The sequence below is a fragment of the Lepus europaeus genome, chromosome 16, assembly GCF_033115175.1.
Source record: "Lepus europaeus isolate LE1 chromosome 16, mLepTim1.pri, whole genome shotgun sequence".
Lineage (NCBI taxonomy): Eukaryota > Metazoa > Chordata > Mammalia > Lagomorpha > Leporidae > Lepus > Lepus europaeus.
In genome coordinates, this window is record NC_084842.1 from 41166055 (window position 1) to 41182159 (window position 16105).

General features: G+C 41.1%; 1 protein-coding gene across 2 annotated transcripts in view; it reads right to left on the reverse strand.

The window, feature by feature from the left end:
- PALLD (palladin, cytoskeletal associated protein) overlaps positions 1 to 16105 on the reverse strand; it is a 446867-nt gene that overhangs the window by 249807 nt on the left and 180955 nt on the right. For both annotated transcript variants that reach the window (XM_062213617.1, XM_062213618.1), the window contains 3 exons: positions 9038 to 9104; positions 7731 to 7836; positions 5051 to 5125 (listed from right to left, as the gene is read on the reverse strand). In XM_062213617.1, coding sequence (XP_062069601.1) covers positions 5051 to 5125; positions 7731 to 7836; positions 9038 to 9104 — 248 coding nt within the window. The remainder of the gene's footprint in view (positions 1 to 5050; positions 5126 to 7730; positions 7837 to 9037; positions 9105 to 16105) is intronic.

The following is a 16105-nucleotide window of genomic DNA, read 5'->3' on the forward strand; positions in this document are numbered from 1 at the left end:
CGGCACAAGGTCTACCATCAACCAATGAGAAGCCTGAGGAGGTACGTGGTAACGTTTCAGTAATTAACAAAAATGTCTTTTTTTTTAAGTGAAAAAGATAACCTCTGATTGCAATACTTCTCCTTAACTGTAAAGAATGCTTATTTTTTTTTAAAAAAAAAAATTTGGTTTGATCTTCTTGAAAGACACAGTGACAGAGAAAGAGAGAGATCTTCTAACTGCTGACTCACTCCCCAAATGCCCCCAACAGCCAGCATTGCACCAGACTAAATACAGGATCTTTGGTCTCCCTCCCACTTATGTCCTTAGGCCATCATATACTGCCTCCCAGGATGCATTAGCAGCAAGAGGGTTTGGAAGCAGAGGAGCCAGGACTCGAACTAACATTCCAATATGGGATGCAGGTGTCCCAAGCACAGCTTAACCAGCTATGCCACAATGACCACTGCTCTTATTTTTAAATGTAGAAAATCTCTGGCTTCAAATAAATTATTTTACTTTGTGATTGGGTCCAGAGAAGAGGTAGTTTAATGGCACAGAACAGATGTTCCTTATGAAGTCCTGCCTCTCAGCGTCTCCAGCCTTATCTAGCGGGTCATTCATAGTAGGCTACAAATGGTACCCAAATGTTTTCCATGCTTGAATTTTCATGCACTAAAGGGGACTTTGATTTACTCCTAAGACTATGCATTATTTCCCATATTGTAAAGTCAGAGACGCAGAAATGGGAAATGTCAAAGAACTTATACAATCAAAACTCCATAGTTATCCCACAATTTCAATTTGGCTCCTCCTGAAGCAAACCTGTTTATCTTGGCAAAAACCATAGCTAAAGAAGAATTTGAAAAAAAAGACACTCAACATCACTAATCATCAGGGAAATGCATATCAAAACCACAACAAGATATCATCTCAAACCTGTCAGAATTGTTATTATCACACACAAAACAATAACAAATGTTGGCAAGGATGCAAAGAAAGAGGAACTCTCATTAACTGTTGGTGCCAATGTAAATTAGTACATCCACTGTGGAAACAGTAAGGAGGTTCCTTGAAAAACCAGAAATAGAAAAGCTATGTGACCCAGCAATCTTCCTACTGGGTATATATTCAAAGGAAATGAAATCAGTACATCAAAGAGGTACCTTCACTCTCATGTTTACTGCAGCAGTGTTCATAATAGCCAAGGCATCCATCAATGGATGAACAAAATTTTAAAATGTGGTAAGAATACACAATGGAATAATATTCAGCCACATTGAAGAATGGAATCCTGACATTTGCAGCAATGTGGATGGAAATGGAGGATATTACATTAAGTGAAAGAAGTCAGGAACAGGATAGTGGCTATCAGAGCTTGGGAAGGGTGTGGGTGTGGCAGACATGGAGAAAGGATGGTTAACAGGTACAGGATGCAGCTGGATAGGAAGAATGTTCTATAGCACAGCAGATAAACGATGTTTTTCAACAACTAACTGGATAGTTCAAAATTGCTTGTTGAGAAGATTCTGAATGTTTTCTAAACAAAGGAATGATAAATGCCTGAGTTGATACACTAGGTCCCCTGACCATTACATATTGTATACCTGTACTGAAATGTCAATTAAAAACAAACTATATATAGATAGATCTATATATAGCCATGGCTAAACACAGTAAGCCATTAGGAGAACCTTCAGGAACATAACAAGAAGCCTCCAAAAAGATTGTGAATCAATCTTTAGAGGCTATCCTTGGCAATGAGAATCATCTCTCTGTAGGAACTGGGATCTGTAAGGGGTGTTTTAGGATCCATAAAAGGGCATCGCTTGTCATACATCAAGTCCACCTGATATAATGATTCCTTGGAGGGCTCTAACTATTTGGAAAGAAATGTTATATAGGAGTGGTTGCTCTCCTGGTCATCCTTACACCCTACAGCTCCCCATCCATCGTCCACACCAGCCCTGTTGCCTGAATATGCCCACACTCTGCTGGGTGGCCTGCACTGTGCAGCCATGAAACCAGGAAATTTCTTCCAGAGGAGTGTGAGGAAATGGATGGAGGCACCCCTTGGCCTGGCAGAGCCCACTTGTATTCCTTCATCACCATCGTGCCCAAGAGCAAGATCAAAGAAGGTGCTGAGGATGACAAGGTGAAGGTCAGTGTGAGTTACAGACGGGATCAGCAGTATTTCCTAGACCCGACCCTCTAAAACAGGACCCTGGCCTGAAGAGGACCCAGTGCAGCAGGGCGACAAGTTACCCAAAGGGAACAGGGAAAAGCAGCTGCAAGGCAAGAAGGGAACAATCTTACTGAAAACAGATGGGCTCCAGGCCAGATACAGCAACTGCAGGAGGCTTGGAGCTGCCCATGGTGGGTGCTGCGCTTCCAGCAACCCAAAGCTGGAGATTTTTAAAAGATGAACCTCTGTACAAATCTGGTATTTTGTTTTACTTCTTGTTTAATCTGTGTTGTTAACAAACAAAATGCTTCATGGTTTTTTTGGCGGGAAAAGGAAGAGGGTCCCTAACAGAATGTCTACATCTCAAAGCTGGAGTGCAATGGAGGAAACAGGGTTCTGTATATAAAATTCGAGGACCCAGAGAAATTGGTGCCCAGAGAAATCCCCTGATATTTACATACCCCAGGCCATCACGGTGAAGCCCTGTGGTGAGGACAAGCAGAATTCCCCATGCCCTTACACCAGTGGTAGGAACTTCATAGGTTTAAATGAAGAACCACACCGGGCTCTGGCAAATGAACTGTGCCCTGGTTAACAACACTTCAGCGCATACACACTTTCTGGGGACGCCCTGAAGAAGCTGCTTGGAAAAAGCTCTTCAACTACAGAGGAAATGGGAAGTGCCCACCCCTCTGTATCCCTCTCCTATTCTCCACCTTAAAGGAAAATGTGATTGGCTGGTCCAGTCATGTGCAGTTTTTGGTAGGGCTTTTCATATTTTTTATAAGATCTTATTTAGTTATTTGATAGTTACAGAGAGAAAAGAGACAGAGAAAAGTCTTCAGTCTACTGGTTCACTCCCCAAATGGCTGCAACAGCCGGAGCTGGGCTTATCTGAAGTTAGAAGCCAAGAACTTCTTCCAGGACTCCCACATGGGTGCAGGGGCCCGAATGCTGGGGCCATCTTCCACTGCTTTCCCAGACCATAAGCAGAGAGCTGGACTGGAAAAAGAGCAGCTGGGACATGAACTGGCACTCAAATGGGATGCTGGTGCCATAGGCAAAGCCTTAGCCTACCACGTCACAGCACCAGCCCCCTCATGATTTTCTTGTTTAAAATTTATTTTATTTATTTGAAGGACAGAGTTACAGAGAGAGAGAGAAGGAAGGAGAGAGAGATCTTCCATCTGCTCTTTCACTCTCCAGAGGGCCTTCATGGCCAGGGCTGGGTCAGTCTGAAGCCAGGAGCTTCTTTCAAGTCTTCCATGTGGGTGGTGGGAGCCCAAGCATTTGGGCCATCTTCGGCTGCTATTCCAGGCCTTTAGCAGGGAGCTGGATCAGAAGTAGAGCAGCCAGGACTCGAATGCTGGCATCACAGGCGCAACTTTACCCACTATGGCACAACACCGGCCCCATGATATTTGGTTTTGAACTCTGCCTAGGAGGGGAGCTCCAAAGTTGTTGTCAGCTGCTATCATTTGCGGCTCATGCAACAAATGGAAAATCCCCTAACTGCTTGTACAAAGATTTAATAAAGCACATTCTACATGAAGATAATGAAGATGGCTTTCTGTATTGCCTCATAATAGTTGTATAGATTTGTTTTCATGTTTGTTTTTAAGTTTACTGGGAATCGATGTGTGTGTGTGTGTGTGTGTGTGAAAAGAATGGGTAGGAGTCTGCTTTAATATTTTATAACCTCTGCAAAAGAATTCACTTTTCCCCCAGGGACCTGCAAGTTTCTGCAGGTCCTGGGACACCTTCAGGGGCTCTGCTGTGGTCACGCATCAGTCCCTCTAGCACTGTGCCGGCACCGTCCTAGGCCGTGAATGATACCGCCCATCTCAAACAAACCCGCCTCCTTCCCTACCACCACCACCTTGTTTTGTCCTTCAGGATTAGCCTGGTTCTTCTTCTTTTTTAATTTGAGAGGCAGAAAGACAAACAGACAAAGCTCTAAATAGACAAAGCACAGGTTCCCTCCAACAGCCAGGGTTGGTCTAGGCCAGTGCCAGGAGCTGGGAACTTATTCTAGGTTATATGAGTGGCAGGAACTCAAGTACTTAGCCATCACCACTGCCTCCTGGACTGCATTAGCAAGAAGCTGGAGCTGGTGAGCCACGGGAATTTAACCACTAGGCCAAACGGCCCACTACCTCTGGCTTAGTTCCTAGTCCACACAACTTATAAAATCAGGTTGCTAAATTCTATGTCAAATAAAGGAATGAAAAGAAGAAACTTGGGGAAATTTCAGTTTAGATCTGCATGATATACACATTAATCAGAGTTATGACTTCTTTAATAGCCTTTCAGTTTATAAGCATGGCATATTTCTCCACTTATTTGGGTCTTTTTAAGTGTCTTTCAATAAAGTTTTATAATTGGGGAGGAGGAAGGAGAAAGATGAAGAAATGCTATGGGGGCCAATTGTGATTTTAGCAATCAACCAAAGAAATGGATGTCATTCAGCTTGAAATGCTAATTGCCAACTTAGGGCATCTGAAAATGAATCCACTTTTAGAAATTGCTATAAAACTTCCTAAATCTACCAAGACATTTCTAAGAGGAAAAAACAAACAAACAAACAAACAAAAGAGAACGTTAACAGAGCACTGCCTCTCATTTTCTCTCCTTGTCTTGCCTTGTGCACTGGATATGAGGCTCCACTGGGCCCCTGTGCACGCATCCCCATCTCTCGTACCCTTCCCAGCGTCAGAGCCATTTGGCAGTTGCTCGGCAAGTCTCTCCTTAGTCCCAAAGGTAAGCAGGACAATCAGCCTACTCATCCGTCCATTTGCATTTTTGAAGACAGCTACACAGAGCCGCATGTGAGTGAAACTTAAGGACCAAAGCAAACCCGGAGAATGAGACTTCCAGATGTCAGACCTTGGTGAAAACAGGAGGAAAGTAGGCAGCCGCAGTCCCCTCGGGTCGGCAGAGATACGCAGTTGGACTGTGGACCTGAAAAGGAAGAGATGCACGGATCAAATTCTCATCTAGACACTGCTGAAAAGACGCGCTGCAGAAGCCTCTGATGATGGGGCTCGCGCCACCGGCACGGACCAGCGGACGGAAGGGTCCCGTACGTCATCTTGGTCGTCTGCTCTTACAGGACACACATTGTTTTACTTTCTCATTTCCCATCTGTTACTCTTCTCTGTTCAAAAGGATATTCAAGGTAAACGTTGACTGTGTCCTCAGGGAGCCAGGAGCTTTCAAATGCTATTACCAAATGGATTTCGGTGTGTGGGACTTCCACAGAGGTCTTTAAAAAGTTCTCACAGACATTACATTTTCCTTTTAAATACAGGCTGGATCCATCAAATCAGAAGCATAAGCTATTGGCACTAAAAAGTAAATTCTTGAGCATCAGCCTATATTATTTTTAACTTCTACTATTTTTCAATAAAGGGATTACAGGAAATGAGAAAAGGAGGAATATCTTTTTTCCTCGATGTGCAAAATGCAAAGGTGCTGAAAAACTTTGAATGGCTTTCATCTCCAGAGAAATACAAGAATTTCAGAGTAGTGAATGGAAAATGTTTTTGTGTCCAATTACCTATTTTTTATGTTTTTTTTTGTTTTAAAATTTAACAATTTTTAACCTCCTGCCACATTCACTTCACTTGTAGACGTTATATCCATACATGTAGATAATACTTTCTTTTAGAAAACAAGAGATATTAATATCGCAAAGTGAGGGATTCATGACAGTGATCATAATGTGGGGAAAGAAGGGTATACTGTCATGTACCTGGTCTAATTCAGTGAAAAAATATGGAATGCTTCACAAATTTGCAAGGCATCCTTGCACAGAGGCCATGTATCATTCTAGCACCCAATAACTTATTTTCAAACATTCTGTATTTATCCACTTACACTCGTAGTTACTGGTTTGCTAGCCCAGGATGAAGGTGATCTGACACTGTGTGTTTAAATATGCTACAGGACACCACAGAGTTTGTTGGCCAAGCTGCAGACATGCTAGGGCGGGAAGGGACCTGATTCACGACCCCCGGAGGAGACCTTTTTACAGACTTGCGATTCAGGAGGTCTGGGCTTTATTTCTCACAGTCTTTTGAGGTCCAAATAAGATATGGACACTTTTACAGGATTTCCTCGGCCAGGCACTGTCCTAAGTGTCATAGGAAGATTGTCACTGAATCTCTGGGATGATGCTGTGAGAGGTGGCATCGTTATCTGCTCTTTACAGGTGAAGCAACTTGCTGTTGGCAGGCATCTGTGTTAGACCCCAATGTGTTCTGCCACGTTCAAGAAGTGGTTCATGTGTGCATCACCTACTTCTCAGGGTTGTTGACGAATTGTCTGGGAACGGGCTGGTGACCTGGTTTTTTTCAGGCCTAAAATGTCTAGTGTTAACACTTACCAATACTTAAACAGCAAACACTAAAAAAGTCCATGGATCAATCAGAAATATTTTCATAAATTCTGCTCCAGTTTAGGGGTTTAAAGGAAATATATACTATATATGCCATCTTTGAGTAACTCATACTGGTTGGTTCAAGTTAATGAATTCAAACGTCTTCTCTCTACTGTTTGCATTTTCCACATATCAGAGTATCATATACTCTACTTAGTAACATACCTAAAAGGGTTCAATAGGTAATGATTTGCCTGTGAATGTTATATTTGAAAATATTTGTCATATCTTCATGATTTAGAGATAACTGAGGAGAGGAGAGGAGAGGAGAGGGAAAGCGAGAAGGATTAATCTTCCAACCACTAGTTCATCCCCCAAATACCTGCTCCAGCTGTGGCTGGGCTAGGCTGAACCTGAGAGCCTGCTACTCAGTCCAGGTTTCCCACATGGATGCCAGGAATCCACTTACTTGCAGCATCACCACTGCTTCCAGTGTCTGCAATCGCTGGAAGCTGAGGTCACAGCTAGACCTGGAGCTGGGAGTTGAACCCAGATACTCCAAAGTGGGACCCAGATGCCTAACTAGTTACATTAAACACTCTCTCCTAATACAGCATTTAAAAAAAAATCTGTTATTTGTTTTTGCAAAGTAAACTCACTACAGTTACTTTCCAGTAGATCGTATTATTTTTCTTTCTTGGATAAAGTGGTCTCACAATGACATAAAAACAGGACTAAAAAGGAAGTCAAGGAATTTGAATTGCTTTTTCCTCTTCATTTGTCTACCTTTTAGGGATAGAGAAGCTTTTTGTTGGTATGTGGACTTATCTTTTGTTTTGAGCTAATGAATTTAAATGGAAGAGGGGGTATTTGTGGGAGAATAATCCAACAGTTATAACTACTTGATTATTAGTTACTATTTTATCATATTATTGGCTGTTTGACAAGAAAGTTCCCAATGGAAAGGCAGAAGTTGACTAACTGGTGGTAGGGCATTGATTAAAAATTAGTTTTAGTAGGCCACAAAAAGAGCAGTACCTACCATTTTCTTTTTATCCCAGTTGTTTCCACTTCGAAAATATTTCAAGGGGGTGTACTAACTAGAATCCAAGTTGGCATTCTGAAAACCAAGACGTCTGCTGCTGAATTCAACTGCCCTGTGGCTCTGGGGCAGGGCGTACTTACCCGCTGGACAGGGACAGACAGGGGCTGAATCACAGCCGTAGTCACTCCTGTCTTCGGAGATGATGATCCAATTGTTAAGGAGACAGAAGTTGTTTTCTTCTGAGCTCTGGGAAAGAGAGGACAAGTATTCAGCCAGGAGTTAGTCCATTGAAATACTTCCATATTAGAGCCAAATTTCTTTCTGTATGCTCAATGCACCTCAACTGTAACTGCTTGAGAAATGGAACCCACCACTTACAGCCAACAGAGCTGTGGTGGGTACCTGCAGAAACCACGCCTTACAGACATTCAGCACAATAAACACATGAAAAAAGAAAAGTTGCTAGATACAGCTTAGTCATTGTTAGATTCTAAAATATTAAACCTGAAAATCCTAAAAGAAAAGAAACACTTGGAAAAAGTCAGATCTTTGTCGGTAAACATATCTGAAATCTTTGAGTTAATACAGCATCCTCACCCTAAAGTTTTGATTGTGTACTTTAAGTCTAGCAGCTGTTCTTTGTCCTGGTTTCTAATTGTGTTCACAGCATTTCGGGATTATAGTGTTTTCTTAGTGCAAACATGCGAGGTAGAAGGCAAAGATGAAGAAGAGCTGCTTTCTAGGCCCAGCTTCGCCAAGTAGCTGGCTGTGTAATCTGAAGCAAGTCATGTAACATCACTAACCTTAAGCCAGTATCAGAAATGAACAGTAGTAAAGTAAGTGATTTCTACACGGCCCCCTAGGCATCTGTGATTTTCTGATGTTAGATGCTACAATTCTAATGTATACTAGATCAAAGTAATTCATTAGCACAACCTCATTAAATAGATTTCTACAAAATTCCTCTTTCAATTTTGTTTTATTTTTACAAAAGGCATGAAGATACCAACATCTTATTACTAATCTGTACATAGGGATAACTAAATTTTACAATTTTCAGGTACATGATCTAACTAGAAATAGATTTTACACACAAATGAAAAATCCACTTTGAACCCAATTAGATGCTTATGGTTGTTACTTACATTTTAATAATGACTAATTGATTTGATTTCAATTTGACTACTCATTTCATATATTTGTAATCAGATAGCCTTCTTGGAAACTAGCACAGTATTTGGTTAGATTCTGGCAATTCGATGATGAAATGCAAACTTCAAAGATAAAATTTGTGAATTAAAAATGGTATTTCAACTTCAAATATTTGATCTCTGATGGACAAGAGCTGACCTTTCCCATCAAAGCTCAGCGTGTGTGGCTTCACACCCCCACTATTCCACTGCCATTCTTTGTTGTACAGATAATTGACCAACTCAGAGGCACTTACTGTGGCATAGCTCCAGCTTTTGCTTTGAAAGTTAAACCTTCACTGTCAGAATCAGTTGAACTGGCACCTGGGAAAGCATTAAAAACAATGATAAAGTCAAGATGTCAGCGGTATCTGTAATTTCATAGAATAATATTCCTCATTTTTCAAACAACAACATACAAAGTCTTTTTTCTGATCCAAATACTCAACACAATAGAGGATTTAGGTTCAGATCATTTTTTACTTGGATTGCTTCTTTACAAAATTATTTTTAAAACTTTCTTGAAAACAATTTTTAAAAAAATCTATTTGACAGAGAGCAGACAGACAGAGCTCCCATTTGCTGGGTCACTTCCTAAATGGCTGCAACAGTAAGGGCTGGGCCAGCCTGAAGCTGGGAACCTAGAACTCAATACTGGTTTCCCAAGTCCACGACAGGGACCCACCTACGTGAGCCATTATCCACTGCCTCCTAGGGTGCGCATTAGCAGAGACAGCATCTGGGAGTGGAGCCAGGACATGAACCCAGGTACTGCAACATGGGATGTGAGCAGCCCAACCAGTGTCCTAACCCACCAGGACAAACTCCCACCCCAGCAGTAGGCTTCTAATGCCAGATTTCTTATTGATCTCATTGTTAACCTTTGGCAAATACAACCAGACTTTTGGCTCAGGAACTATGAAATGTGCATGTATGTGTGTGTGTAAAACACCTATTATTTTCAACTTTAACCTTTTCCCAGGAGATCACAGGGTGTGGTTTACTAACTTCTATTACTCATTAATCAGAAGATGCTTTCCGACTCTGGGCTAGATTCAAGTACGACAGTGGCTTCATTCTTGAATAACAGGGCCTCCAACTTCAGTGACGTCATGCCTTCCAAAACCATTTGTATTATTACTGTCCTTGAGTTAAAAGTCACCTTCTCAGATTTTTAGTCCATCTACTGTACTCAGATTTTAAAGTTTACACATTTTGTATCAAGAGATTTCAGATGGCAGATTTTCAATTATTTCTTTTTTACTTTATTTTTTTTAAAAAAAGATTTATTTTATTTATTTGAGAGGTAGAGTTTCAGAGAGAGGGAGAGACAGAGAGAAAGATCTTCCATCTGCTGGTTCACTTCGAATGGCTACAAAAGCCAGAGATGGGCTGATCCAAAGCCAGGAGCCAAGAGCTTCTTCTTGGTATCCCACGTTGGTGCAGGGCCCAAGTACTTGAGACATCTTCTATTGCTTTACCAGGCAATTAGCAGAGAGCTGAATCAAAAGTGTAGCATCCAAACTTGAACAGGTGCCCATATGGGATGCTGTCACCACAGATGGAGACTTAACTTACTATGCCACAGTGCCAGCCCCAATGATTTCAATAGTTAAAAGTATATTCTTGGTATTTCTTTTAAAAGATATATTTACTTGGATAATTTAAATTGTCTTACAAAACAATACATGCTCATAGAATAATCATGAAATCGCAGAGTTGCGTGACATAATAACTATGTGACATATTAAAGACCAGTGAGTATCTTCCTAAATATCTTTTGGCACATTAATAGCCTTGTGTATATTTTCCAGATGAGTTTAACACATCAACATAGAAGTATTTATGCACATATTTATACAACTGGATTCCTACTAGATGTATACTTTGCAATTAGTTATTGTTGATTATCAAAACATTTAGAATATATACGCCAGTAGTTCTCTTAGATGCCTGCTTGGTATGCCTTCCTGCGACTCTGCTACAGTATGTTTTTCCAGTCTTTCATTGACGTTGAAAACAGTCATGTTTACGTAACTCTGCTGGAATGTAGGCTGTCCCTTCCTATTTATTTGTATAACTACTACCCCAAACAAGCCTTTTCACCCAGTTCCTAGACTAGACAATGGATTCTAATATTATCTTCCTAACTCCCTCCCTCTCAAATTCATCTTTACCCTATATCAGATTCATTTTCCTGAAGCACACCAATCCTACTGAAAAACAAGTGATTTATTATTCTCAACTCAGTAAATTTTAAAAATGCAAAAAGACATTGGATGGCCTTTATTCCAACCTGATTTTCTAGCTCTATTTGCCAGTACTTCTTATATTTCCAAGTCTGATAAGGGTAGTTTGAAAAGTGTAAAGAAAAATAGAATTAAAAGATGTTTAATTTGGTACAAAACTTTGAAATCCATGCGTAGTTTTTTTTTTGTTTTTGTTTTTTGGTTTTTTTTGTTTTTTTTTTTTTTTTGTTTTTTGTTTTTGACAGGCAGAGTGGACAGTGAGAGAGAGACAGAGAGAAAGGTCTTCCTTTTTCTGTTGGTTCACCCCCAAAGTGGCCGCTATGGCCAGCTCACTGCGCTGATCCGAAGCCAGGAGCCAGGTGCTTCCTCCTGGTCTCCCACGCGGGTGCAGGGCCCAAGCACTTGGGCCATCCTCCACTGCATTCCCAGGCCACAGCAGAGAGCTGGACTGGAAGAGGAGCAACCAGGACAGAATCCAGCGCCCCAATCGGGGCTAGAACCTGGTGTGCCGGCGCCGCAGGCGGAGGATTTGCCTAGTGAGCCGCGGTGCCAGCTTTTTCATAAAGTGCATTTTCCATGAGCTTTTAGAAGACCCTTTGCATGACCCTATTCCAGAGAGCTGAACATACTCCCTGGCATGTCTGCCATTTGTAATGTGATAGAAAAGAAGAGCACACACAAATCCCAGTCCCTGTGGAGTCCATGTTCTTGTGAGAACACAGACAGTACACAATAGAAGTCAATACCCAATGTGGTGGTGAATGAAACAGGACAAACATCACGTGTGAGAGGGTGGAAGCAGTGATGGGTACACTGTGGGGCTGTAGCTTTAAGTAGTGAGGCCAGAAGGCTCCACCAGGCCCAGAGAAGGGAAGGGCCCATTTTGTGTCTTTATACCTTTAGTTAAGTTATTCACTCTCCTGGGACACTCCCATCCAACTTCTGTATGTACGTATATATTTGCAAGGGTGATCAACAGAGATAGAGTGCCTCCATCTGCTGGTTCACTCCCTAAATGCCAGTAACAGCCAGGGGTGGGTCAGGCCGAAGCCTGAGACCAATGTTATTGGAATCATGAAAGTGTTTAGGAGAAGGGAGAGGTGGTGAAAGTCCAGACACTTTCAAAGTGGCCAGAAACTTGGGCCAGAAAAAGCTGGTTTTCACCTGATTCCAACCATTTAAATTATACATATTTCTTTTCAAAACCCAACTGTTATGACCTTTATTTAGAAAACCTTTCTTGTTATATTTTTCCTGATTTTTAGAGAGAGGTAGAAGTCCAAAAAGGCTTGTGTGCCCTGCGTAAACACAGGCTGGCGGGTTTTTCGCACACCTGTCCAGCCCTTGTGAATCTCAATGTCACCTTACGTCTCAGGTGTCAGAAGAGCTCCTGCAGAGGGGAGCGTATCAAATCTCCCTCTTGGTGCCAATAAGTTCTCTTCCGAGTCCCTCAAGGTGATTCCTCCCTCTCTCTGCTATTCTGTCCCTCCCTTTAGCCAGCTGCCTTGCACCTGCTGGTCAGGAAAAAAAAAATATTCCTGTCTCAGGCTCACATTTTTCCCTGTACTTGTCAACTCTCACTCTTAGTTTCTGATGCAGTCTCCAACATGAAAAAGGCACACCTTCTAGTACTTACAATGACCTTCACCTGTTCATCTAATTTTATCCTGCCTAAAACTCAACCATTCTTGTTTTGCCTCCCACATGGCGTGTGGGACTTCAGCATGGAGTGCCAGTGCAAATGTCATATTAACCAGACTCCTGTCTTGACTTTAAAAAGTGCTCCCTTTCCATTTTTAAAACTTACCCAATATAATACTTTATTATAGGAAAAAGACCCAGAAAACACTCAAAAACAAAAATGTATAAAAAAATCATTTTGGATGATACCACTTAGATATTTCTGAGCATACCCTTCTCCAAAGTTCATCCCTGGTACCTAGATACATCATAATTATGTTTTGTTTTTTGTATTTATAAGAGAGAAAAAGAGTTCCCATCTGCTGGCTTATTTCCAAATGCCTGTAAAATGAGCAGGGCTGGGCCGAAGCTGCAGCCAGCCGAGGACCAGAACTCAACCCTGAACTTGCATGTGGGTGACAGGAACCCAGTTGCTTCAGCCATCACCACTGCCAGGAAGCTGGAGTCAGGAGCTGGAGCTAGAAACCAAACTCAGGTGCTATGACAACGGGCATCTTAGCTGACATCTTTTTAAAAAATTTGCATTTTTTCATCACTATAAAAACAACAGATTTCATGTCATTCATAGATACAATTCTAAGAATATAATGATACTTCCCTCCCTCCTTTCCTTTCTCTCCCATTTTTAATCTTTTTGAAAATATATTTTTAATTTACTTTATAGTCAAAGGCTTAGTTCAACTAGTAAAAAGTAAAAACACCATCTTAACTGACATCTTGATTGCTGGTCCAAACACCTACAGCAATAAGTGTATTTTGAAAAAGTAACATGATGCTATGCAAATTGTTCAAATATTGCACCCTCTCCCATTTTTAGATTGTGAAATGCATTTCTATGTCCGTAAATCAACATGTACTATATGACTTTCTAATGGCTGCTTCATATTCATATCTGTGAATCTGTCATGATTTCATCATTTCACTATTATTGGAAATATTCATAATTTCTATTTTTTATATCTATCCAGAAAGATATATAAAATATCAATATATCCCTGTGGCCATTTCCCTACTCTCTTAAAAACTCTGAATTCTAATTTGCTTTATTTTTGTCAATCTGGTATCTTCCTTAATCAGAAACATTTCTGGTTCCACAAGTGCAGTGGCAGTGGCCAGATGTAGGAAAAATGGCAGTCCCCACAAGAGTTCAAGTTCCTTATAATTTTGCTTGTTGAAATCACTTGAAGGAGGACAAAAAGGAATAGGTGATGGTACTGTTATCTCAAAGATGAAGATGATATGACACGAGGTGGACAGCTCTGATTATTGGGCCACCAAGGACAAACTCTGAGGACAGAATACATAGCCTGAAGGCAGAATGTGGACCTAAATATCCAGAAGCTCCTCTATTAGATTTGTACCAAAACGTAACGTGGGTGGGATAAATAACTCCAGTGGAATGGTGGATGCATAGAGCATACCAGTAGTAGCAAAATCACAAATGTCATGTAGCATTAAAGTTGTACGTCAAGAGCCAAGACGTCTAATGATGTCCAAAGAAAATATGATGCTTGCACAGCCACCAGACCTTCCACTCCTGTTAATGTCTTGATTAAACATCACAATGCAAAATATCCACACGTGGAGTAAAGAATTCCAGCTGGATATGTGACCTGGACATTTGTAAAAATGGATTTAACACATGTCCACAACTTTTCTCTCTCTTGTTGAGGCACTGTCATTTAAACATAAACCTGGTGTGCTCTGAGTAAAATTCGGTTTACAAGAAACAAGCACGGTGAGAAGCGTCAGATGGCCATGGAAACACGTGTTGATCCAAAGTAAAAATCCCAAGACGGACAAACAGAAATGGCATGCTTTATCCACCTTGCTCAGTTCAAAGAGCTGCGGTGAAACTGTTTAAAGTAGCAGGTACAATGAATATTGTCACAAACCGTGTTAAATTTTGAAGCAGTGTGGGTGCTGACTACTAATAGTATAAATGTATGTTCAGGATTATTGGACACCTGGATTTATAATAAAAAATGTAGGGGGGTGTCAAAGAATTTCTAAAAGCTGTTCCTCTATGTTACATGTATCAGACATGGCAAATATTTGTTTTCAGTCTTTAACAAAACTTGCATTTATGTTTAAGTGAAGTTGGAAAAAAAAGGAATAGGTGTATGGATAGGTGATCTTGAAGTTAAAGTTCATCTTAAAATGTACACAAAATGTAGAAGCAGAGTAGATTAAGTCATAAAGCTTCAAACTCAGAAAGCAGGAATTCTTCCTGAAGGCAGATATATCTTTATCTGTATCTGTATCTGTATCTATTTCTATATCTACCTAATGTTCCCTGAGTGTCTTTACTGAGTCAAGTTATCCTTTTGTACACGTTTTGCCTTTCAAAATTTAAGGAATTAAATACTCCCTGCCTCCCATTCCTATTAGTCTCTTTCCCCCCTCCCTTTAAATCAGTTTCTAGTAGAGCAATCATTTGCAGCTAAGCGTGTTTGAGGCAATGTCCACAATAGGTGGCTTTATAAATAACAAATTACTGCAAAGGAATTAAGATGAGTTTCAAAGAATGCCTAATGGTAAATGTCTGTGAAAGAGTAGGCTATTTTTTTTTTTTAAAAGACACATATCATATGTCTTCCCTCATCTGGTGTAACTAATAGAATGCCTAAAATGTAACACACTGGAGTGAAATGAACATTTTGAGATCTGATGTCTGTTTACAGCCCTTGTCTCTTCTATAAAATAGATCTTTGTGAAAAATTAAGAGTGGGAATAAGAGAGGGAGGAGGAGGAAGGGTTGGAGCGAGGGCAGGAGGAGGGAGGGTAGGGTGGAAAGCATCACTATGTTCCTAAATCTTTATATATGAAATACACAAAACTTGTATAACTTAAATAAAATTTAAAATAAGTTAAGTTTATCAAAACAAAAAATGAGTAAAATGCACACACTTACAGGAAAAAGATTAGACTGATCAACATATTAAGAGTGACTGCTGGGCCAGCGCCGTGGCTCACTAGGCTAATCCTCCGCCTGCGGCGCCAGTACCCCAGGTTCTAGTCCCTGTTGGGGCACCGGATTCTGTCCTGGTTGCTCCTCTTCCAGTCCAGCTCTCTGCTGTGGCCCGGAAAGGCAGCAGAGGATGGCCCAAGTGCTTGGGCCCTGCACCCTCATGGGAGACCAGGAGGAGGCACCTGGCTCCTGGCTTCAGATAGGTGCAGTGAGCCGGCAGCAGTGTGCCAGCCGTGGTGGACATTTGGGGGGTGAATCAACGGCAAAGGAGATCTTTCTCTCTGTCTCTCTCTTACTATCCACTCTGCCTGTCAAAAAACAAAAACAAAAACAAAAACAAACAAACAAAAAAAACAGGCCGGCGCCGTGGCTTAACAGGCTAATCCTCCGCCTTGCGGCGCCGG